This window comes from Melanotaenia boesemani, chromosome 9 (assembly GCF_017639745.1).
Source record: "Melanotaenia boesemani isolate fMelBoe1 chromosome 9, fMelBoe1.pri, whole genome shotgun sequence".
Classification (NCBI taxonomy): domain Eukaryota; kingdom Metazoa; phylum Chordata; class Actinopteri; order Atheriniformes; family Melanotaeniidae; genus Melanotaenia; species Melanotaenia boesemani.
Genome location: NC_055690.1, coordinates 37,251,230 through 37,277,209, shown reverse-complemented (window position 1 = coordinate 37,277,209; position 25,980 = coordinate 37,251,230). Strand labels below are relative to the sequence as shown.

At 43.8% G+C, this 25,980-nt stretch overlaps 1 protein-coding gene and 1 long non-coding RNA gene across 7 annotated transcripts; one reads left to right on the top strand and one right to left on the bottom strand.

Moving 5' to 3' along the window:
- The first annotated feature begins 3,880 nt into the window (after positions 1 to 3,880).
- On the top strand, positions 3,881 to 5,975 carry LOC121646646. Of its 6 annotated transcripts, XR_006011673.1 has the most exons (5): positions 3,881 to 4,103; positions 4,139 to 4,220; positions 4,261 to 4,307; positions 5,774 to 5,845; positions 5,940 to 5,975. It is a non-coding gene; the product is annotated as an uncharacterized LOC121646646 (long non-coding RNA). The 6 variants fall into 6 exon arrangements; XR_006011669.1 differs by lacking the exons at positions 5,774 to 5,845; positions 5,940 to 5,975 and adding an exon at positions 5,681 to 5,753; XR_006011672.1 differs by lacking the exons at positions 5,774 to 5,845; positions 5,940 to 5,975 and adding an exon at positions 4,371 to 4,430.
- Positions 5,976 to 6,587: 612 nt separating this feature from the next.
- On the bottom strand, positions 6,588 to 24,728 carry mmp23bb (matrix metallopeptidase 23bb). The gene is made up of 8 exons (XM_041995763.1): positions 24,523 to 24,728; positions 20,013 to 20,128; positions 14,990 to 15,129; positions 14,632 to 14,799; positions 8,274 to 8,438; positions 8,047 to 8,157; positions 7,842 to 7,968; positions 6,588 to 7,003 (listed from the first exon to the last, which is right to left on the bottom strand). Exons 1-8 carry the CDS (start codon positions 24,595 to 24,597, stop codon positions 6,811 to 6,813), a joined length of 1,095 nt encoding a protein of 364 aa, XP_041851697.1. The 5' UTR covers positions 24,598 to 24,728; the 3' UTR covers positions 6,588 to 6,810.
- Positions 24,729 to 25,980: the final 1,252 nt, after the last annotated feature.

The window sequence follows — 25,980 nt, the reverse complement described above, 5'->3', positions numbered from 1 at the left end:
TGACAGAGCTCTTCCGACCTGGTGCCTACTCCATCGCTCTTCAACTGGAAGTCAGGAAATTATTATTCGATAATATTAACCTCCTTACATTATCTTAGTAGAGCCCGTAAAATCAGTGCAGTCCTATCAGAGCACAGGAAATCTTAGATGCAATCAAATCTTTACAGGGTGGAAAAGCTCCAGGTCCTGATGGGTTTGGGCCATGGCTAAACACATTGTGAGTCTTTTATTAAATATGTATGTGGAGTCTCTGGAGAAAGACACACTCCCACCCACCCTAAACCTTGCCCACATATCTCTGATTTTGAAGGATAAACCTGCAGATCTGTGTACATCTTATAGACCTAAACGTTTACTCTGTAAGGATTGCATCATTCTTTCCATTTTATCTAGCTGATTAGAAGAGGTTCTACCAGTTCTAGTAAAGCCTGACCAGCAGGTTTTATCAGAAGCAGATCCTCCCACTCCAACGTAGATGGACTCATAAATGTTGTGCAGTTCCCTCAGAACACCAATTACAAGGATCTTGCAATTTCATTGGTTGCCAAGAAAGCATTCGATCGGGTGGAATGGGAGTATCTGATGTTTCGGACAGGTTTGGTTTGGGATCTGTTTTGGTTAAGTGAGTCAAACTGTTGTACGAGGCTCTGGCTGCACTTCAGGCACTTCCTAACCTTCACTACTTCCTTTACTATTACTGGGCTTGCCATGCACGAATAATTTCAGGGTGGTTACATTCTTTTTTACATCAAGGCGAGCCACCTATAGAGGTGTTAATCTGGCTGTTACCATGTTAGTATGGTTGTTAGCCCAACTGTTACCCTGTTAGCCCAGGTGTTAACCTGACTGTTACCATGTTGGTATGGTTGTTAGCTCAGTTGTTGGACCGGTTGTTAGCCTGACTATTACCCTGTTAGCATGGTTGTTACCCTGGTTATTGGCATGGCTTTTATTGTGGCTGTTAGCCTAGTAATTACAAAGGCTGTTAGTGTAGTTATTAGCCCAACTGTTACTGTGTTAGCTTGGTCTGGTCTGAGTAAATCTCGATGGTAACTGATGTGAAACCGGATCATGGATAAAGTCTGCCAGGATAACCAAGAAATCCCATATTAATCTGTAATCTGGATTTGGTGCAACAGCCTTGCGATCAACATGTGTTTGTTATATCAACAGACTCATGATAAAATCAGCTGGTCTAATTTCTTACTTAATCAGAGTGAAGAACTGGGTCAACAAGTTCTGATGTTTCAACTCATCCAGAACCAGAAGATGAAGACCTGCAGGCGTCTCACAGTGGAAACTTTAGGAGGCTTCTGAAGCTCTAGTCTTTAATGTGAGGAAGACTCCTTCCCACCCCACTCTTCTTCCTCTCAAACATAGTCTTTGGAGATTTTCTGTCCGAACTGAAGATGATTAGGAAAACTGATCCCTGGCTCAGAAACTGGAGCGTTCTGAGCCGGAATGAATGTGGTATGATGTTTGTGTCTGGACGGGACTCCTCCCTCCGTCTGAGGCCTTGGCTGGACGTGTGAAACCAAGCAGACGGACGCTCTCAGACCAGATGTTTGTGGAGGAAACAAAAGCCTGAGAACAAAGAATGTCTGGTTTTAACCCTCTGTGACCCACATGAGAGGCTGATGTGGGTCAGACAAGCTGAACCAGCATCCAGCTTCCTGCTGAAATCACCATGGAGATGCAGTTTTCACCACAGCTCAGTCCTGGCAATTGTCATCCAGATTATTTTACACATTTAGAAAATTTTTTAAAGATTAAAAAACCTTTAATCTGTCAATAGTTTGAATCTTTATTTACAACTTTTTAAAAAGCCATAAAATGTAAATAAAAATAGAATTCTCTGAATCTGCTGGGGTGGTTGTTCAAAAGATTTAATCTGGATAAAAGTTATCCAGACTGGATTAAGTTTAGAAAATGGGTTGTTCAAAATAAAAATAGGATTCTGTAATCTGATTAGCTCACATTATCCAGTTTTGGGTTTTATCTGGATCAAACCATCAGTGTGTGTTCAAAACCTTTAGAAAGGACCCTAATAATCTAGATTATTCTTACCTCAGGAGAAGGGTGGATTGAGTATGGATTCCACAAGCAAAATGTAATAACACTAACTTCATACTGGTCAGATAATATGTTGTATCAGGTAGAGCTTAAATACACATTCAGTTTTAATTTACAGTTGGTTTGTTCGGCTATTATAAAGATAAATTACATAGAGGAAGAAGGTGGATTATCACTGGGAGAGCCAGTTGTCATGGCAACAGGACCTCAGGAAAGAGACTCAAAAAGTTCTTTACCAACAAAACATGATGATGATGAATCCACAGTCATTTCTTTAGACACAGAAAAAGCATTTGACCGAGTAAACTGGAAATTTTTATTTGCAACGTTAAACAAATTTGGGTTTGGGTCATCTTTCATAGATTGGATAAAGATATTATATAACAACCCAAATGCATGTGTGAAGACCAATGATCAAACTTCTCCAAGCTTCTGTTTATAGAGAGGCACCAGACAGGGCTGCCCACTTTCTCCATCACTCTTTGCTATTTTTATTGAACCTCTAGCTGCTGCCATAAGACAAAATAAAGAGATTAAAGGAATCCATGCTAAAAATATACAACACAAGATAAGTCTTTATGCTGATGATGTATTACTTTTCCTCCAGAACTCACCGACATCTCTCCTCCAGACAATCACACTTATTAACACATTCTCATCAATATCTGACTACTCTATTAACTGGTCTAAGACTATTATTATGCCCATTAACTGTGACCTACAAAACACACCCAATACTACAATACAGTCTGGAAACATTAGATATTTAGGCATAAACATTTCCCCCAGGTTATCAGAACTAACAAAGCTAAATTATGTCCAGCTACTTAAAGCAATAGAGGATGATCTCTCACGGTGGAGGCGCTTACCCATATCACTCATGGGGAGGGTTGCCACAGTTAAAATGATGGTTCTATCTAAAGTAAACTACCTGTTTTCAATGATACCCACTAAACCATCCTCCAGCTGGTTGAAGTCACTGGACTCACATATATCTAAATTTTTATGGAAAAATAAGCCATCACGTATCAGTCTAAAAACTTTACAACAGACTAAAGATAGAGGCGGATCGGAGCTACCCAACTTTAATCACATTTTCTTAGCTAACAAGCTGCAGTATATCTCCATCCATCCATCCATTTTCTGACGCTTATCCGGAGTCGGGTTGCGGGGGCAGCTGCCTAAGCAGGGAAACCCAGACTTCCCTCTCCCCGGCCACATTTACCAGCTCATCCGGACGGATCCCGAGGTGATTTGCTCCATCACTTAGTGTAGGTGGAGGACTGTGACCTCGTTGCTTTGGGGGTTGGATATTGGCGAGAGGGGTGCCCGATGGCTGCGGGTCCTTGGTGGTTTACCATGGTGGGGATCTGGGCTGCTCTACAGTGGGGGCGGCTCTGTGTCCAGCCCTGTCGGGGGCTGAGTGGGCTTCAGGAGATTGTTGGGGGAGGTGCTGGGGTGTGTTTTGGGGTGGGACTGGGAGGTTTGTGAGTGCGTGTGTGTGTGTGTGTGGAGGGGCCTGATCATCCTGGGCGTGATGCTGTAGATCAATATGCTGCAGTTTTACATCAGATGTGAACCAGAATTAGCTGGTCTGGCCCAGTCCACTTTAATTCAGTTTGGATTTGTTGTTCAGTCCCATAATTCAGAGCCTACCAGCTTTTGTTTATGAGATAAACAACTGTAAATAAATTATGCAAATCATGTATTATATTTTAGCGTCATCTGTTTGTAACTCTGCCCAATTACCCTGCCCACTTCTGACTCCAGTATGTGAGGAAATTGGTTTGGTTTGATTATTAACTAGAATTGAAATAAAAGATAAACATGGATCAATAACCACACGAGGGAAGATTGTGAAACTGGAAACCAAGACTGGCCTCATGTTTTGTCCATAACAGAATTTATGACCTATGAAGGACATTTTTTGAAACCTTGTTGGTGGCATGTAAGAAAAAACATAATAAAGAAATCATGGAAACCAGAATCTGAAACATGACAGACAAGACAGGTTATAGGACGGGTTACAGGTTGGATACAGGACGAGTTAAAGGTTGAGCTACAGGACGAGTTACAGGTTGGGATACAGGACGAGTTACAGGTTGGATACAGGACGAGTTACAGGTTGGATACAGGACGAGTTACAGGTTGGATACAGGACGAGTTGGGATACAGGATGAGTTACAGGTTGGGATACAGGACGAGTTACAGGTTGGATACAGGACGAGTTACAGGTTGGATACAGGACGAGTTATAGGTTGGATACAGGACGAGTTGGGATACAGGATGAGTTACAGGTTGGGATACAGGACGAGTTACAGGTTGGATACAGGACGAGTTACAGGTTGAGCTACAGGACGAGTTACAGGTTGGGAACAGGACGAGTTACAGGTTGAGCTACAGGACGAGTTACAGGTTGAGCTACAGGACGAGTTACAGGTTGGGATACAGGACGAGTTACAGGTTGGGATACAGGACGAGTTACAGGTTGAGCTACAGGACAAGTTACAGGTTGAGCTACAGGACGAGTTACAGGTTGGATACAGGACGAGTTACAGGTTGAGCTACAGGACGAGTTACAGGTTGGATACAGGATGAGTTACAGGTTGAGCTACAGGACGAGTTACAGGTTGGATACAGGATGAGTTACAGGTTGGGATACAGGACGAGTTACAGGTTGGATACAGGACGAGTTACAGGTTTGATACAGGACGAGTTACAGGTTGGGATACAGGACGAGTTACAGGTTGGATACAGGACGAGTTACAGGTTTGATACAGGACGAGTTACAGGTTGGGATACAGGACGAGTTACAGGTTGGATACAGGACGAGTTACAGGTTGGATACAGGACAAGTTACAGGTTGGATACAGGACGAGTTACAGGTTGGGAAGAGAACGAGTTACAGGTTGGATACAGGACGAGTTACAGGTTTGATACAGGACGAGTTACAGGTTGGATACAGGACGATTTACAGGTTTGATACAGGACGAGTTACAGGTTGGGAAGAGAACGAGTTACAGGTTGGATACAGGACGAGTTACAGGTTTGATACAGGACGAGTTACAGGTTGGATACAGGACGATTTACAGGTTTGATACAGGACGAGTTACAGGTTGGGAAGAGAACGAGTTACAGGTTGGATACAGGACGATTTACACGTTGGATACAGGACGAGTTACAGGTTGGATACAGGACGAGTTACAGGTTGGATACAGGATGATTTACAGGTTGGATACAGGACGAGCTACAGGTTGGGCTACAGGACGAGTTACAGGTTGGGATACAGGACGAGTTACAGGTTGGATACAGGATGATTTACAGGTTGGATACAGGACGAGTTACAGGTTGGGATACAGGATGAGTTACAGGTTGGGATACAGGACGAGTTACAGGTTGGAAACAGGACGAGTTACAGGTTGGATACAGGACGAGTTACAGGTTGGGATACAGGATGAGTTACAGGTTGGGATACAGGACGAGTTACAGGTTGGATACAGGACGAGTTACAGGTTGAGCTACATGACGAGTTACAGGTTGGGATACAGGACGAGTTACAGGTTGGGAAAAGGACGAGTTACAGGTTGAGCTACAGGACGAGTTACAGGTTGGGATACAGGACGAGTTACAGGTTGGATACAGGACGAGTTACAGGTTGGGAACAGGACGAGTTACAGGTTGGATACAGGACGACTTACAGGTTGGGATACAGGACGAGTTACAGGTTGGGATACAGGACGAGTTACAGGTTGGGATACAGGGCGAGTTACAGGTTGGGAAAAGGACGAGTTACAGGTTGGGAAAAGGACGAGTTACAGGTTGAGCTACAGGACGAGTTACAGGTTGGGATACAGGACGAGTTACAGGTTGGGAACAGGACGAGTTACAGGTTGGATACAGGACGAGTTACAGGTTGGATACAGGACGAGTTACAGGTTGGATACAGGACGAGTTACAGGTTGGGAACAGGACGAGTTACAGGTTGGATACAGGACGAGTTACAGGTTGGATACAGGACGAGTTACAGGTTGGGAACAGGACAAGTTACAGGTTGGATACAGGACGACTTACAGGTTGGATACAGGACGAGTTACAGGTTGGGATACAGGACGAGTTACAGTTTGAGCTACAGGACGAGTTACAGGTTGGGATACAGGGCGAGTTACAGGTTGGGAAAAGGACGAGTTACAGGTTGAGCTACAGGACGAGTTACAGGTTGGGATACAGGACGAGTTACAGGTTGGGAACAGGACGAGTTACAGGTTGGATACAGGACGAGTTACAGGTTGGATACAGGACGAGTTACAGGTTGGGATACAGGACGAGTTACAGTTTGGGATATGGAACGAGTTACAGGATGGTTTAGGAGGACACTAAAAACCAGTTTTAGCATGGTTTCCATGGTTACAGAGGTCTAGCAGGACCAGATGTCCCTCAGAGTTCAACCTGCTGTTGTTTTATAGACCTTATTCAGGATTATGAAGACATGGAATCATGTGGATGAAACAAGTTCTGCAGGAGACGGGTAGGTGGTGTCCCTTCAGGTGAACACCATGCTGGTCCTCCATCAGAGTCCCCGTCTGTTTCTTGATGAGACCTTTCTGAAGGAGAGGATGGACTTATTGATTGTTGATCAGCTAACCTTCTGAGCTGATCAGATTGTCTTGCTCTCTGTTCTCAAATGTCAAAATGGCCATCCTGTCCTTGGTGTTCACCACATGGTCCCTGTGGACAAGCTCAGCTGTTGGATAGCGTCTCCGGTTTCAGCCGAATGGCCCAGGAGTTGGCGGAAACGATGAGGCCTCGCCGGTGGACACGGCAGGTGTAGACGCCCTCGTTGAACTCGTTCGCCACAATACGGAGGTCTCTGTCCTTCATCACGATGTAGCCAGGGATGGAGGACAGGATCTGCTCACCGTCTTTGTACCAGCTGTAGATACAGGAGATAAAAGCAGGGTCAGATGTTCCCAGGATGCTCAGATTGGAGCAAGGAGAATTTTTAGGAGCCCATCTTATTCTACAACAACTAGTAGAATAAGAAAAACCTAGAGATGTTACTGGAGCTTCCAGACTAAACTTTCAGACCAAATTTTGTTCATACAGAATGTTTACATACGTCACCATGCAGAGGATTGTGGGATATATCCACCATGTTGGGGGAACCAGGGTTCAGTTTCCAGCACTTATGTTGTCTTTTCCTGAGTTTCTGACCAATTTTCCATCTTTTCTCTGAGTGGTGCAGTATATCTAAACAGGAAGTGAGGCAGCAGATTTTCATCCTCCGTCTCCATCTTGGAGGCGGTGGACACGTCCCAGAAGACATGTTGCAGAGAAAGTGGACACGTCCCAGAGAACGGTGGACTTGTACAGGAACTGTTCCAGCTGATGTGCTTCTGGCTGAGTTATTAAGGATTAAAGATCCATCTGTCTGTAAAATGTCTGCATGAACATTAATGATTAGCAGTTTATAAATCCATGACAGGTATAGGAAATTCCACCAAACACCAGGTACACACCAACGTCTGAGACTGAAGACGGTGGAAACATCTAAAACTGAGCTTCATTATTCTTCAGCAGATTACAGGATTTAACTTATTAATAATTTCTGCATCGTAACCAGTTTACTGGAGAGAAACCTGGATGACGGAAAGAGAAGTGGGTTCTCCCAACATGGTGGACAAAGCCGCGGTAACATCTTGTGATCATTCTCTGTTGTCATTATCTAATCAGAAGAGATCAAACTAACCGCCCCGCCTCCATCAGCTGACCTTACTTTAGGGGGGTGGCGGGGCTTCTTGGTTCCACAGCGGAAACCCACCACTTTCCCGCGAGGAACCAACTTGATCTTGACGTTGGCTGGAGGTGGTGTTGGCGTGGCAACCACCTCCAGAGGCTCTGAAGCAGAAACAAGATCCAGAGTAGAGATGAGTTTCATGGAAGAGAAACCTTCGGTGGACGATGGTCGGGACTCACCGAAGCAGAAATCACAGCGCTGAGGACAGTTCTTCCTCATGAAGGTCTTCCTCCGCTCACAGAAGCCGAGTCGAGCCCAGGGATCACAGACCCGCTTCTTATCCAGACATCCTGCAAACGTTCACATAGGAGAGAACATTCTCCTCAAAAACAAGACCTGAATTAGTTCCTAGATCTAAGATCTGAATGGGGGTTCAGACTGTTTGTTTTGGTCTGATCTTGGTTACCATAGAGTCTCTGGATGCCCCAGACGTCGTCCTGAGCGATGTTCCTCTGTCCCGTGTAGGTGGCGTTAGGATGCATCAGCGCTTCAGGGTCTCTAGAGTGCCACAGACCCAGAGCATGGCCGATCTCATGAGCTGCCACCTGAACCAGGTCGTTCAGCCAGACTCCTGCAGAACCAGAGTCAGAGATGCTTCGTACCGACACACATTCACCCTTGCTCTGTTATTCTGACTGATAAACAGGCCATGCCCCCTCCGCATCAAAGATACAGGATGTCTGTTCGATTGGATGAAAACTCTCCCGTGTTCAGAAAAACATGTCTGATAACGAGACGATCAAATCCTGGAGAAATTTTTATATTTAGTTTCTGATATAAAGTTTCATCTGAACCTAGAAACATATGACAGACAGTGTTTATGAAACATAGGAGAAGAGAAAGAAGCTGTTTACTTTGACCTTCTTCCTCCTTCATCACCTGAACCAGGGCTGTATGTATAATCCTGGTCTCTGCAGAAAGCTGAGTCATGTCAGATTACTACAGAATCAAGATATGTGTTACTGCGTAATTTCACCTGGAACACAGTAGAAAATGTAACTAGTTATCTTCTCCTAAAAGACATCCACAATACTTTCAGTTAAAAACAAAGAATAGCAGCCCAGTTCATCAAGAATTGAGTAAAGTAATCCTAGGAATGAATAAAGAAGTCCTAGGAATGAGTAAAGTAATCCTAGGAATGAGTAAAGTAATCCTAGGGATGATTAAAGTAGTCCTAGGGATGAGTAAATTAATCCTGGTAATGAGTAAAGTAATCCTAGGAATGAGTAAAGTAATCCTTGGAATGAGTAAAGTAATCCTAGGTATGATTAAAGTAATCCTAGGAATGAGAAAAGTAGTTCTAAGAATGAGTAAAGTAATCCTAGGAATAAATAAAGAAGTCTTAGGAATGAGTAAAGTAATTGTAGGGATGAGTAAAGTAATCCTAGGAATGAGTAAATTAGTCCTAGGAATGGGTAAAGTAGTCTTAGGAAAAAGCAAAGTAATCCTAGGAATGAGTAAAGTAGTCCTAGGAATGAGTAAAGTAATCCTAGGAATGAGTAAAGTAATCCTAGGGATGAGTAAAGACGTCCTATGAATGAGTAAAGTAATCCTAAGGATTAGTAAAGACGTCCTATGAATGAGTAAAGTAATCATAGGAATGAGTAAAGTAATCCTAGGGATGAGTAAATTAATCCTGGTAATGAGTAAAGTAATCCTAGGAATGAGTAAAGTAATCCTTGGAATGAGTAAAGTAATCCTATGGATGATTAAAATAGTCCTAGGGATGAGTAAAGTAGTCCTAGAAATGAGTAAGGTAATCCTAGGAGTGAGTAAATTAATCCTTGGAATGAGTAAAGTAATCTTAGGAATGGGTAAAGTAGTCCTAGCAAAGAGCAAAGTAATCCCAGGAATGAGTAAAGTAATCCTATGAATGAGTAAAGTAGTCCTAGGAATGAGTAAAGTAATCCTATGAATGAGTAAAGTAATCCTAGGAATGAGTAAAGTAATCCTATGGATGAGTAAATTAATCCTGGTAATGAGTAAAGTAATCCTAGGAATGAGAAAAGTAGTCTTAGGAATGAGTAAATTAATCCTAGGGATGCTTAAACTAGTTCTAGGGATGAGTAAATTAATCCTTGGAATGAGTAAAGTAATCCTAGGGATGAGTAAGATAATCCTAAGAATGAGTAAAGTAGTCCTAGGAATGGGTAAAGTAGTCCTAGGAAAGAGCAAAGTAATCCTAGGAATGAGTAAAGTAATCCTAGGGATGAATAAAGTAGTCCTAGGAATGAGTAAAGTAATCCTAGGAGTGAGTAAAGTAATCCTATCAATGAGTAAAGTAGTGCTAGGAATGAGTAAATTAATCCTAGGAATGAGTAAAGTAATCCTATGAATGAGTAAAGTAGTCCTAGGAAAGAGTAAAGTAGTCCTAGGAAAGAGTAAAGTGATCCTTTGAATGAGTAAAGTAGTCCTATGAATGAGTAAAGTAGTCTTAGGAATGAGTAAAGTAATCCTATGGATGCTTAAACTAGTTCTAGGGATGAGTAAATTAATCCTTGGAATGAGTAAAGTAATCCTAGGGATGAGTAAGATAATCCTAAGAATGAGTAAAGTAGTCCTAGGAATGGGTAAAGTAGTCCTAGGAAAGAGCAAAGTAATCCTAGGAATGAGTAAAGTAATCCTAGGGATGAATAAAGTAGTCCTAGGAATGAGTAAAGTAATCCTAGGAGTGAGTAAAGTAATCCTATGAATGAGTAAAGTAGTGCTAGGAATGAGTAAATTAATCCTAGGAATGAGTAAAGTAGTCCTAGGAATGAGTAAAGTAATCCTATGAATGAGTAAAGTAGTCCTAGGAAAGAGTAAAGTAGTCCTAGGAAAGAGTAAAGTAATCCTTTGAATGAGTAAAGTAGTCCTATGAATGAGTAAAGTAGTCCTAGGAATGAGTAAAGTAGTCCTATGAATGAGTAAAGTAATCCTAGGAATGAATAAAGAAGTCTTAGGAATGAGTAAAGTAATCCTAGGGATGCTTAAACTAGTTCTAGGGATGAGTAAATGAATCCTTGGAATGAGTAAAGTAATCCTAGGGATGAGTAAGATAATCCTAAGAACGAGTAAAGTAGTCCTAGGAATGGGTAAAGTAGTCCTAGGAAAGAGCAAAGTAATCCTAGGAATGAGTAAAGTAATCCTAGGGATGAATAAAGTAGTCCTAGGAATGAGTAAAGTAATCCTATGAATGAGTAAAGTAGTCCTAGGAATGAGTAAAGTAGTCCTAGGAAAGAGTAAAGTAATCCTTTGAATGAGTAAAGTAATCCTAGGGATGGGTAAAGTAGTCCTAGGAATGAGTAAAGTAATCCTGGGGATGAGTAAAGTAATACTAGGAATGAGTAAAGTAGTCCTAGGAATGAGTAAAGTAATCCTATGAATGAGTAAAGTAGTCCTAGGAATGAGTAAAGTAGTCCTAGGAAAGAGTAAAGCAGTCCTAGGAAAGAGTAAAGTAATCCTATGAATGAGTAAAGTAGTGCTAGGAATGAGTAAATTAATCCTAGGAATGAGTAAAGTAGTCCTAGGAATGAGTAAAGTAATCCTATGAATGAGTAAAGTAGTCCTAGGAATGAGTAAAGTAGTCCTAGGAATGAGTAAAGTAATCCTTTGAATGAGTAAAGTAGTGCTAGGAATGAGTAAATTAATCCTATGAATGAGTAAAGTAGTGCTAGGAATGAGTAAATTAGTCCTAGGAATGAGTAAAGTAGTCCTAGGAATGAGTAAAGTAATCCTATGAATGAGTAAAGTAGTCCTAGGAATGAGTAAAGTAGCCCGAGGAAAGAGTAAAGTAATCCTTTGAATGAGTAAAGTAATCCTAGGGATGGGTAAAGTAGTCCTAGGAAAGAGTAAAGTAGTCCTAGGAAAGAGTAAAGTAATCCTAGGAATGAGTAAAGTAATCCTATGAGTGAGTAAAGTAGTCCTAGGAATGAGTAAAGTAATCCTATGAATGAGTGAAGTAATCCTAGGAATGAGTAAAGTAATCCTATGGATGAGTAAATTAATCCTGGTAATGAGTAAAGTAATCCTAGGAATGAGAAAAGTAGTCTTAGGAATGAGTAAATTAATCCTAGGGATGCTTAAACTAGTTCTAGGGATGAGTAAATTAATCCTTGGAATGAGTAAAGTAATCCTAGGGATGAGTAAGATAATCCTAAGAATGAGTAAAGTAGTCCTAGGAATGGGTAAAGTAGTCCTAGGAAAGAGCAAAGTAATCATAGGAATGAGTAAAGTAATCCTAGGGATGAATAAAGTAGTCCTAGGAATGAGTAAAGTAATCCTAGGAGTGAGTAAAGTAATCCTATCAATGAGTAAAGTAGTGCTAGGAATGAGTAAATTAATCCTAGGAATGAGTAAAGTAGTCCTAGGAATGAGTAAAGTAATCCTATGAATGAGTAAAGTAGTCCTAGGAAAGAGTAAAGTAGTCCTAGGAAAGAGTAAAGTGATCCTTTGAATGAGTAAAGTAGTCCTATAAATGAGTAAAGTAGTCTTAGGAATGAGTAAAGTAATCCTATGGATGCTTAAACTAGTTCTAGGGATGAGTAAATTAATCCTTGGAATGAGTAAAGTAATCCTAGGGATGAGTAAGATAATCCTAAGAATGAGTAAAGTAGTCCTAGGAATGGGTAAAGTAGTCCTAGGAAAGAGCAAAGTAATCCTAGGAATGAGTAAAGTAATCCTAGGGATGAATAAAGTAGTCCTAGGAATGAGTAAAGTAATCCTAGGAGTGAGTAAAGTAATCCTATGAATGAGTAAAGTAGTGCTAGGAATGAGTAAATTAATCCTAGGAATGAGTAAAGTAGTCCTAGGAATGAGTAAAGTAATCCTATGAATGAGTAAAGTAGTCCTAGGAAAGAGTAAAGTAATCCTTTGAATGAGTAAAGTAATCCTAGGGATGGGTAAAGTAGTCCTAGGAATGAATAAAGTAATCCTGGGGATGAGTAAAGTAATACTAGGAATGAGTAAAGCAGTCCTAGGAATGAGTAAAGTAATCCTATGAATGAGTAAAGTAGTCCTAGGAATGAGTAAAGTAGTCCTAGGAAAGAGTAAAGCAGTCCTAGGAAAGAGTAAAGTAATCCTATGAATGAGTAAAGTAGTGCTAGGAATGAGTAAATTAATCCTAGGAATGAGTAAAGTAGTCCTAGGAATGAGTAAAGTAATCCTATGAATGAGTAAAGTAGTCCTAGGAATGAGTAAAGTAGTCCTAGGAATGAGTAAAGTAATCCTTTGAATGAGTAAAGTAGTGCTAGGAATGAGTAAATTAATCCTATGAATGAGTAAAGTAGTGCTAGGAATGAGTAAATTAGTCCTAGGAATGAGTAAAGTAGTCCTAGGAATGAGTAAAGTAATCCTAGGAATGAGTAAAGTAGTCCTAGGAATGAGTAAAGTAGCCCTAGGAAAGAGTAAAGTAATCCTTTGAATGAGTAAAGTAATCCTAGGGATGAGTAAAGTAATACTAGGAATGAGTAAAGTAGTCCTAGGAATGAGTAAAGTAATCCTATGAATGAGTAAAGTAGTCCTAGGAATGAGTAAAGTAGTCCTAGGAAAGAGTAAAGCAGTCCTAGGAAAGAGTAAAGTAATCCTATGAATGAGTAAAGTAGTGCTAGGAATGAGTAAATTAATCCTAGGAATGAGTAAAGTAGTCCTAGGAATGAGTAAAGTAATCCTATGAATGAGTAAAGTAGTCCTAGGAATGAGTAAAGTAGTCCTAGGAATGAGTAAAGTAATCCTTTGAATGAGTAAAGTAGTGCTAGGAATGAGTAAATTAATCCTATGAATGAGTAAAGTAGTGCTAGGAATGAGTAAATTAGTCCTAGGAATGAGTAAAGTAGTCCTAGGAATGAGTAAAGTAATCCTAGGAATGAGTAAAGTAGTCCTAGGAATGAGTAAAGTAGCCCTAGGAAAGAGTAAAGTAATCCTTTGAATGAGTAAAGTAATCCTAGGGATGGGTAAAGTAGTCCTAGGAAAGAGTAAAGTAATCCTAGGAATATGTAAAGTAATCCTATGAATGAGTAATGTAGTCCTAGGAATGAGTAAAGTAGTCCTAGGAATGAGTAAAGTAATCCTATGAATGAGTAAAGTAGTCCTAGGAAAGAGTAAAGTAGTCCTAGGAAAGAGTAAAGTAGTCCTAGGAAAGAGTAAAGTAGTCCCAGGAGTGAGTAAAGTAATCCTATGAATGAGTAAAGTAGTGCTAGGAAAGAGTAAAGTAATCCTTTGAATGAGTAAAGTAATCCTATGAATGAGTAAAGTAGTGCTAGGAATGAGTAAAATAATCCTATGAATGAGTAAAGTAGTCCTAGGAAAGAGTAAAGTAATCCTTTGAATGCGTAAAGTAATCCTATGAATGAGTAAAGTAATCCTAGGGATGGGTAAAGTAGTCCTAGGAAAGAGTAAAGTAGTCCTAGGAAAGAGTAAAGTAATCCTGGGGATGAGTAAAGTTTCATTGGAGGTTAGGCTGTTTAATTATGAATTGGTTCAAACTGATTTGTGTGTAAAGTGCCCTGACAACCTTGTTGTGAACTGGCGCTATATAAATAAAGTTGAATTGAACTGAATTGAATTGACTTGAATTTAACTGAATAGATCTCTTGCAATGAAATGTTTTTGTGTCGATTTCTAGACATCTTTAGTCCTGTCTGGGTCCTCTGAGAGGCTGAAAACAGTTTAGGAGCCCGGAAGGAAGACTGAAAACAAGCACGGCTGAGACATAGATTCATGAACAGATGTTTTACTTCCACCATATCAGGTTGTAGTTTCTAGGACTCTGGGTGCAGAGGGGCTACCTTGTTTCCAGCTGAACCTGGACTTGCCGAGGATCCAGAACTCATGGTTGTCGAAGTGGATTTCTCCTCGTGGCGGCAGGAAGGCGTGAGCCAGCTCACCATTCAGCCCGTCGAAGCAGGGGTGGAGAGGAGACCACCAGCAGTCGGTGTGGTTGAAGGTGTAGAAACCTAGCACACCCAGAGAAACGTTTCCACCAGTTCAGTTTTCTGTTTTCCGGGATAAAACTATCATCAGCAGAGTTCAGAGGGACCAAGATCTGTCCATCTTTATTCTCTTCTCATGGTTCCCTAACAGACTCCACAACCTGACCTCAACATCATCAGAACATCAGTCATGATCAGTCTTTTCCTGACATACCGATGGTGATGTCGGTGGTGCTGTTGCCATCGGTAACCTCAGAGAAGGTCAGTGGCGACACATCGCTCCACTTGGTGAAGGCGATGCCGATGGCCTTCCTGGTGTCCTCCATGTTCAGAGTGTTGGGAAACTTGATGATCCTGAGGTGAAGATAAAAAGGCAGCTTGATAGACTGTTGGGTTTATTTAGCCCTGTGTAGTGTCTAGCAGGCTGGATGAAGCTCTGTCTCTGACTCAAAGATTTAAACAGTTCAATAAAAATAAAATGGATGTAATAAACCTGGAACAGTAGCTACGTTAACATGGACAAATATTTCATCTATCCGACTGAAATCAATCTGATCGGAGAGTCCAGCTGACATGTTTACATGGACGCTGGATAAAGTGATCGATCAGCTGGGTTAGACTGATGGACAGATTTAATACGACTAACGCGTTTGACATGCGCAGTGCCTACTAGCTGGGAAGAAGAAGTGCTTTTTTTTAACCTTTTGACCATCAAAATGCACAATAATCCTTAATTCACAGCAGAAGGTCTCCACCACAGTCCCGTTCTGCTTTGCTGCCGCCATTGTTCAAGTCTTCCCCGAAACTCATTACGTCACGTAACGCCCACCGGGTTCAAGCATGCGCAGAAACAATGTACACTGCAAAACAATCAGAATGAGCGTCGACGTGCTTCTGATTGCCTGCTGATCCGATCGTGAAAAAGTTCAAACTGTCTCGAATGGATTGAACATTATTTCCAGTCGAGGCCGATTCGATCAGCTGAAGTTTACATGACACATTTTTATTCTGATTAGATGTTCAATCGGATTAAAAGTGTTCCATGTAAATGTAGCTAAAGCTAATGCTAATAACTGGATGATCATATCTTCTAATTTCTGGGCTACACAAGTCGAGTTTAAGTCACTTCTCCAGAAAAGATCTTTAGAAAATGAATTCATTCAGGTGTCCAGAGTTACCAGAGGGGGCGCTGTAGGTGTACTGTTAGTGGTTGTAATTTAGTAGAAAAAGAAGTTGTTTTAATAGTCAATAAATAAAAACTGTTCTTCAGGAATTGACTTAATCTCTGGGAATATCTGGGATATTAGATTATATCTGGGAAAACATTGGTGAGTTTAATGTCTCATCTGTGTTCACAGCTACAGGACTCATAAGTCTGACAGGAAAACACGAAGAATTCTGATCCAAAACTAAAATATGAGGAAGGAGAGGTGGAGTTTGTTTTCACACCTTCATCAGAGTAAAGTCAAATCTTAAAAAAAAAGTTGACAAAGATATTCTGCTTTATTTCTCCTCCCTGCTTCATTTTCTACACCTGTGCTGTACCACATGGCTCTGTATTGGGACATCAGCTGTTTACATCAGTTTCCACATGAATGGAGATAAATCTGAGTTTCTATGTAGATGAGAACCTGATTTTTGTTCCCAGCAGACTGATGATCCAATCAGACCTACTGTTCATAAAAACAGCTCTCCGCACAAACATCCCGTTTGTGAAACTGGAAAATCCAGAAATTCTTCTGGAAGAAGTTCTGCTGCAGAATGAAGAATCAAGAATCAAGAATCAAGAGTCTTTATTGTCATTGTGCAAGGCACAACGAAATTTTGTTTCAGAAGTTCTCGGCTTAAAAGGCACACTGTAACACACGAAGATAAAAGTATGGAAAGGCAAAAGGCAATATACCTTTAGATAAATATATATATATATATATAAAAGAGTAAAAGGAATAAAATGGAATAATAGTGCAAATCAAACAAGTATTTAAAGTGTTTAAAGTGACTGGCATGAAAGTGATCCACATATTGCAGCATATTGTCCCAAAGTGCAGTCTGAGTGTGTCTGCCTGTCTGCAGGAGTTTAGTGTTCAGTCTATGGATGGGGGGTGGGGGGAGATGGGGTGGGGGGTAGGTGGGGGGTAGGGGGGAGATGGGGTGATGGATTTCACAGCTCTGGGGAAGAAGCTGTGTTTTAGTCTGTTGGTGTGGGCTTTGATGTTTCTGTATCTCTTTCCAGAGGGAAGAGGTACAAACAGTTCGTGTCCTGGGTGGGTGGGGGCTGCAGCTATACGACTGGCCCTTCTCTGGACCCGGCTGTCGTATATTGAGTCCAGGAGCGGGAGAGGACTCCCTACAATCCCCTGTGCTGTTTTCACCACCCGGGCCAAGACCTTCCTGTCGTGTGCAGTGCAGCTCCCGTACCACACTGTTGCACTCAGACAGAGGATGCTCTCTATGGTGGCTCTGTAGAAGTTTGTCAGAAGCTGAGAGGAGAGTCCAGTCCTTTTGAGCTTCCTGAGGAAGAAGAGCCTTTGTTTGGCCCTCTTCACCAGGTGCGATGTGTGTGCGGACCAAGTGAGGTCAGATGTAATGTGGATGCCCAGGAACTTGATGTCCACCCGCTCCACCTCCTCCCCATGGATGAGGACAGGGGTGTGTTCCATCTTCCTGGATCTCCTAAAGTCCACAATGACCTCCTTGGTCTTGCTGGTGTTCAGAACAAGGTTGTTGTCTGAACGCCATCCTGTCAGGTGCTGGATCTCCGCTCTGTAGAGGGTCTCATTGTTGTCCGATATGAGACCCACCACAGTGGTGTCATCTGCAAACTTCAGAACCATGTTTGTGGGATGAATAGCAAAACAGTCATGTGTGAATAGGGTGAAGAGGGCCGGGCTAAGCACACATCCCTGTGGTGTGCCTGTGCTCAGGAACCGTGTGGATGATGTGCAGTCCCCAATCCTCACCACCTGAGGCCTGTTTGTGAGGAAGTCCCTGATCCAGAAGCATAGGGGGTTAGACAGTCCGAGGTTGTGGAGTTTCAGTGTCAGCTTGTCAGGGATCACCGTGTTGAAAGCCGAACTGAAGTCCACAAATACCATCCTGACGTAGGTGTTAGGATGCTCCAGGTGGGTCAGAGCCGTGTGCAGTGCCAGTGAGACTGCATCCTCTGTCGATCGGTTCTCCCTGTAGGCGAACTGATATCTGTCCAGAGTAGCAGGAATCACGTCCTTGATGTGACTTAAGACGATCCTCTCAAAGCACTTCATGATTACTGGTGTGAGAGCGACCAGGCGGTAGTCATTGAGGCAGGTGACAACAGATTTTTTCGGCACAGGCACAATGATAGAGGATTTGAGGCACACAGGAACTGAAGCAAGCTGCAAGGACAGGTTGAAAATGTCCAGAAAAACTCCAGCCAGCTGTTGTGCACACAGCTTCAGAACCCGACCTGATACCTTGTCTGGTCCTGCTGCTTTGCTAGTGCTGATCCTCCTCAGGGTGGAGCTAACCTGGTGTTGCTGCAGGACGAGAGGCTGCTCCTCACGCTGTGGAAGATAAACAGTCTCTCTGCTGCCAGGTGTGTCGAAGCGTGCAAAGAAACTGTTTAAGGTGTCAGGTAGGGTGGGGTCATGGCTGATCTGCTGGTTGCTATTCCTGTAGTCTGTTAAGGTTTTGATGCCTCTCCACATTTCACGTGGGTTGTTGTCAGTGAAATGCTCCTCAATGCGCTGTCTGTACCTGTGTTTGGCCTGCTGGATGCCCTTCTTCAGTTCTGACCGGGTCCTGCTGTAGGCCAGCCTGTCACCTGACCTGTAGGCTGCATCCCGAGCTTTGAGCAGAGACCGCACTGTGCTGTCACACCATGGTTTCTGGTTTGGAAACACCTTGATGGACTTTGTGGGTAGAACAGCATCAGTGCAGAACTGCACGTAGTCCAGGACAGATGATGTGTAGGCCTCCAGGTCTGAGTCATCTTTAAACACTTCCCAGTCAGTGAGTTCAAAACAGTCCTGTAGGGCTGAAGAAGCCTCCTCAGTCCATACCCGAACTGTTCTGGTGGTTGGTTTTGTCCTGTAGATCAGAGGTTTATATGTTGGAATCAGCCTCACAGAGATGTGGTCTGACATGCCCAGGTGAGGAGCTGCTGCTGCCTTGTATGCTCCTGGGATGTTGCAATAAACCTGATCCAGTATGTTATTGTCTCTGGTGGGAAAGTGTATGAACTTCTTGAATTCTGGAAGCACTGCTTTGAGTTCCACGTGATTGAAGTCTCCAGCCACAATCACAGCTGCCTCGGGGTTGGAGTTCATCTGCCTGGTGATCAAACAACAGAGCTCCTCTAGCGCTAGCTTAGCGTTAGCTCGCGGTGGAACGTAAACAGCTATGATCAAAATGGAGCACAACTCTCTCACCGTCTTGAATGGCCTGCAGTTCACAACCAGATATTCCAGGTCGGTGTGCAGTGCGTTCCGGGTGTGTGTGGCTGTACACCAGGAGTTATGGATGTAGAGCTCGAGCCCTCCACCTCTGCTTTTAGCCGAGGCTGCAGTCCTGTCTGCTCGGAACAAAGAGCGCCCCGCTAGCTCCACCGCGGTGTTGGGTGTATTGCAGTCCAGCCAGGTTTCCGTAATGATGGCCACACAGCTGTCCATCCTCCGTGAGACGATCCTCAGCCGAATCTCGTCGATTTTGTTGGCTAGTGATCGAGCATTTGTCAGGAAGAGACTGGGAAGAGCTGCTCGGTGTGGGTCGGCTTTTAGCCTAGCACGCGCCCCGCTCCTCTTACCCCGCTTTTGTTTACGTTGTCTCCTCCGTCTCCTAGGCCACAGTGGAGGGATGGTGAAAGCCGTGGTGGTTCGAAGGACCTCTGGTGGTATAAAATCCGGCTCAGGGTGTGCGTAAAGTTGGCAGTTTCTTCCGAAGTTTATTAATTCAGCCCTGCCATACTGAATTAATGCCTCTAGTAACTGGAGCAGCAACAAAAACACGAACAAAACAAACAAAAGCCGAGAGCCCTGAGCCGCTGCGTGCACACGCGCTGCCATCACCTTATATGAACAACAGAACCACATTTTTATCTAATTGCTGCAGCTGAAAGTTCCCTCATCCGTGCATCCATGTTAAACAACACACACAACTTTAAAACTTCACTGATTCATGACATCATCAGCCAGAAGATCTGCAAACATGATTCAAGTAAACATCTTACATACATGTTCTGTAAGTTTCAGCTGGTCTACCTGTATGTAATGTTGTGGTGAGTCCATTTGTGCCCCAGAGGGTTGACGGCATAACGTCTGAATCTCCTTCCTCCATCAGCAAAAGTCTCCATCCCTCTGCTGCTGCAGCTGGATGTCTGAAAGAACACAGGGTCAACGAGCAATCAGTCGCAGGGCTCCAGACTGGAACCATCGGTCGTATTTTGCGACTAAAATGTGAGAAATGTGAGTGAATGTTTCATCTACTCTACAACGGTGATGAAACATCTAGCGGTCTTTTTCTTGTAGGAGTTATAACTGAATCTATTTAGTCGCTAACAACCTTCTGCTCCCTCTTCAGCCCTTTAGTTCACAGTAAAAACAGATTAGCTGCTGGTTTGTCGACTCAAACTAACTTTCATACAAGAAAAGGAGACGAACACCAACGAAGAAGACGACAGCCAATGAGTGTGTGAGTGGGACGAACGAGCACTGTGATTGGCTTATGTATGGAAAGAGGCGGGTATTGTGGGAATTTATTACCAACTTACTGACTTTGTGGTTGTATTTAGTGAGTTTTCAGACCCTCTAGCGCAGGGGTGGCCAACATCGGTCTTCAAGAGCCACAATCCTGCAGGTTTTCAATGCATCCCTGCACCAACACATCTGGCTCAAATTAAATGGATCCAACAGCCTATAAGGATCTGCACAATGACTCATTAGTTTAAGTCAGGTGTGTCGGTGCAGGGATGCATGTAAAACCTGCAGGATTGTGGCTCTCGAGCACTGACGTTGACCACCCCTGCTCTAGCGAGTTTTTCTGGTGTTATTGGAGACTTTTGGAGACGGAGGTGAATGAAGGGAGTTTATCTTCCCAACGAGGAGCGGTGCTGGTCAGACCCTCTCATACGAGGCTTGGTCTTCTCGCAGCAGCAGCTGCATTCAGACGACGTTCAGCTCTGTTTCATAAGCAGGCTGGAAATGAAACGTAGAAGCTGCTGCTGGAGGATCCTGCTGGTTTACCGTCACAGTAACGTCTGTTAATGAAGAGTGTGGAGGAAATATTTAAACATGCTCCAGACTCCTAATTTAAACATAACTGAACTAAAAATAAAGAAAATATTGACAGAATTATTTTATATTATTTATTATGTATTTTATTTACTTATTTATTCATGTATTTATTTCTGCTGTTCTAAACATTTTAGGTTGTCTTCTTTTATCAATGTTTGCCTTTCATCCCTGGTCTGACAGTGGCAGACCACCCACCCACCCCCAACTTAACACACCTCCCCCCCAACTTCACCCACTGCCACCCACCCACCGCCCCCCACTGTCACCCATTGGCCCCAAAATGTCACCCACCCCCCCAACTTTACACACCTGCCCCCAACTTCATACACTGCCCCCCCACTTCACCCACTGCCCCCGAACGTCACCACCACCCCCCAACTTCACCCACTGCCCCCAACACCACCCACCCCAACTTAACACACCGCCCCCCAACCTCACCCACTGCTCCCAACTTCACCCACCGCCCCCAAATGTCACCTACTGCCCCCAAACACCACCCACCCACCCCCAACTTCAGACACCGCCCCCCACTTCACCCACAGCCCCTGAACGTCACCCAATGCCACCCACCCACTGCCCCCCACTGTCACCCATTGGCCCTCAAATGTCACCCACCCCCCCAACTTCTCAAACCCCCCCCGAACGTCACCCACCCACCCCCAACTTCACCCACCCGCCCCCAACTTCATACAACGCCCCCAAAGCCAACCACTCACCCCCAACATCCCACCGCCGCCCAACTTCACCCACCACGCCTGAACATCACACACCCACCCCCAACATCACACACCGCCCCCCCAACTTCACCCACTGCCCCCGAACGTCACCACCACCCCCCAACTTCACCCACTGCCCCCAACACCACCCACCCCAACTTAACACACCGCCCCCCAACCTCACCCACTGCTCCCAACTTCACCCACCGCCCCCAAATGTCACCTACTGCCCCCAAACACCACCCACCCACCCCCAACTTCAGACACCGCCCCCCACTTCACCCACAGCCCCTGAACGTCACCCAATGCCACCCACCCACTGCCCCCCACTGTCACCCATTGGCCCTCAAATGTCACCCACCCACCCAACTTCTCAAACCCCCCCGAACGTCACCCACCCACCCCCAACTTCACCCACCCGCCCCCAACTTCATAAAACGCCCCCAAAGCCAACCACTCACCCCCAACATCCCACCGCCGCCCAACTTCACCCACCACGCCTGAACATCACACACCCACCCCCAACATCACACACCGCCCCCCCCAACTTCACCCACTGCCCCCAACTTCACCCACTGCCCCGAACGTCACCCACCCACCCCAACTTCACCCACCCGCCCCCAAATTCAGACACCGCACCCCAACACCACATACCCACCCCCAACTTCACACACCACCCCGAACGTCACCCACCGCCCACAAACGCCACAACCGATGTAATTTGATTACCTGTTACAGATTTGATGAATACATGACTCAGCAAAGCTCATATTAAAGTTAATCTGTTCATTAGGGCAATATATCACGATTTTCAAATATATCGAGACTTTATCAGACGCAATATAGAAGGAAGGAATATCGTTTTTATTGAGATAGCTTGTTTTGAGTTAAAAGCATATTTTCTTTTGCATTTTGCACAGCTGTATTTTTATTATGGTAATTGAAAAGTATTTTTAATTTATTTTGTTTTAGGAGTTTTTAATATAAAAGTACTTTAATTTCAGTCAGCTGTTTTAATGCACATGTGCTGCTGATCCTTAATAAAAGTGTTTTAGCACTGAAGGCTGTAAATTAGAGCTGTCTCTTTGGTTACTTGACAATATATATATATATCGTATATTGTGATTCAGGTAAAAAATATTGAGATATAAGATTTGGTTCATATCACCCAGCCCTACTGTTCATTAGTCCTGAATGTAAGTTACATGAATGAAACACCAAAGAGTCAAACAGAGTAAATATGATAGAGGAACCAATGTCTCTTTTTCAGCTTAGAGGGGTCTCAACCCCGTGGGTATCAGTCCTTTCAGTGTTTCTGTCGTGAACCTGAGAAAATAAAGTCTGGATGTGGACGGTGATTTAAAGGTTGAGCTTCTTTAGGAGTTTTGAGGAGTCTTAAGGGTTAAAGATGTTAATGATGGTTTCAGGAGATGATGGTGGATGAAGGTTTTCTTTGATGGAGCAGATGTGAATCTTCCTTCCTTGTGTTCCTCCTTTGATGCCCCCCACCCACCACCACAGATATCTGTCGCCCACATGTGAACGGGTCTCTGCGCCTCCTCTATTGGCTGCCCAGTATCACCTGATTGATTTTCCATCAGCCCATTAAACAGCAGCGCCCCCTGCTAGTCGTTTACAGCTCAAACAGACTCGTCTTTAACATGAGCAACTACACCCAGAACCATGATGTCTGTCATCTGTGTAGAGACAGACGCTTCAGTAGAGGACATGTTGGAGAAGTTAGAGACGAGAAGTTTTATTACCAAGTTACAGCAGAAAGACGGATGGTCATGGTTGGGAATATAATGTTTCTGCCAACAAATTAAACTCAATTTTCCACTCTGGGACAGAACCAGGGGGTCCGAAAGAATCAGAATACTGAGATAAACAGACAAAAACCACCAGGAAAACAAAGACAAGTCACACTGATGAAGTCCTGACTGCTGCCTGAGACACATGCGACAAGTTCACCAGACATTTACAAATATTTCCACGACATCCACTTAGTTTCATCAGCAGGGACTCCAAACAACAGGAAAGAAACTAACAAAGGCAACAGAGAGACTAACCAACAAAGAAAAGTTCAAAACACACCTGACAGCAACAGGTTCAAACATTCTGGCTTCAGCAAAAAGATTTTCAATAGCGAGCTGGTACCATCCAAAGATAATTTGGAGTTTCTGAGTAAACTCTTTATTGTTTAGCGAAACATTACATGGCTGGATAAATGACATGAAACTTTACCATAACAGCCCTAATTCCTTATATTTATTTCCGGGAACCCTCCTCATACATTTAGTTTTGTTTCTTTTTTACTTTATGTTTTATTCATTTGGTCATGTGTTTGCTATAAACCTGCTACCGTATTTTATTTTTTTAATCATTTTCTTCCAGTTATGCCAAAAAACTTCTGTATGACTGAAATGTTTTTATTAAATGTATGTTACTGGCAAAAAAAACAAAAACAAACAACAAAAAAAAAATTATGATGAAGCTCAGGAAGGGCCTTCATCATTTCCTCATCATCATCATGATGAAGCTTAACTCACTTTGAACTCTTCAGGTTTTTTAATCACGTGACTCAGAAATCAGTGATCAATAAGTTTAATATACCAGAACTTGTTTTTTCTTTCAAACTGCTTAACTTCCGGTCCGAACTTGAAGGTTCGGCTCGGTTCTGGTTGGTTTCTCAGCTGATTACCGTTTCTGACTAAAACACTTCTCAAAACTTTAACGAACCAGATCGAACCGGACCGACTAACCTGCGGCCTCGCGGCGGCCCCGCTCTCCTTCATCAGGACCGCCATCATCATCACCGTCAGTTGAAGGGGGTCCATGACGAAAACTGGACCCGAAGATCCTCCAAGGTCCGGCAGGTGACCCTCCTCCGTCCGTGCGCGTCCACAGGCGACGTTTCCAGACGCGCAGGTTTACGCACGCGGCTTTCAAGTTTCTTCCCAGGAAACCAGGCGCGTGCGTGGATAAAAGTAAGAAAAAAAGAAAAAAAAGATCTAAAAGATTCGGTGCGCTCCGGCTGAGCCCGGCGGTCCAGACTCCGGACCGGCTCGTCCCGCGCGGCTATGCTCGGACAAACTGAAGAAGTTCCCCGGCAGTGCGCTCGCTGCAGCAGCGGTGCTGTCCGCGGGGGCGGGGTCGGGTGGGCACGCGCGGTGTCCGCTTACACACACAGCCTGAACGTGGAGTTTAACCCTTCAAATTCCTGAATCCAGCTCAGATCCACGCACGAGACTCCGTGAAAGTTTTAAGCAGGGGGAAGCCGCTCCTCCTCCTGATCTTCCTCGTGACTGCCTCTAGGGGTCTCCGGGGGCCCCAGCCCAGGGCCCCAGGTAGGTCCGGTCTGAGACATTTTCCCAGCAGCAGCAGATGTTGGGAACATCTGTGAAAACACAGAGCCTGAAGAAACTCGGTCTAGTTCTAAAGTTTGATCAAGTCTCTGTTATTTAGCCAGAACATGAATATTAATTCTCTTCAACATAAAAACAGATGACTGCTGACGTCAGGAGTAAACAAAACATGTTTACATGTTTATCTTCTATCAGTGCTCAGTCTGCTACAGATCTGTTGGTTCAGCGAAACCAGGACCAGAGACAGATCTGGTTCAGTCTGGTCCAGTTCTGACGGTGCTGCTGGAGGAGGAAGACAACCGGCACAAAGAAGGGCTGGGCCAGTCCTGGAAGGGGCCCACAGATATGTGATGGTTCTCTGAAGGAGTCCCTGTGTTTGTGTGTCAGCTGATGTCCAGCTTCAGCATCCACTGGCTCCAGCATTGGACCGGGAATCAGAGTATTGATTAGTGCAGCTTTCAGCCCTGCTGACGTCTTGCGGACGACGTATTGTCTGAGCTAATCTGGAGATTAATGGATCGTTACTGGCAGCCTCATCAGACCCTTATTGTTGTTTATTGTTGTGTTGTTTATCTGCGGCACACACTCGGATCCGGGTCACCTTGATTCTGACAAACTGCACAACTCATCAGAGCCGCTTTGTTTGGCTGCTGGCAGAATCCCAGCATGCACTGCAGCAGAGGCCCATTGCAGAGGGCCTTCATCATCATCATCATTTACCTCATGGACCACATACAGTGAATGTTTCCGACTCCTGGACGAACTAACGGAGCTTCGTTGTTCCTGCTGGTCCCGGTTCTGCTGCATGAGAAGTTTTTATGGAACTTCAACTGGAGGTCGTTTAAAATGTTCATC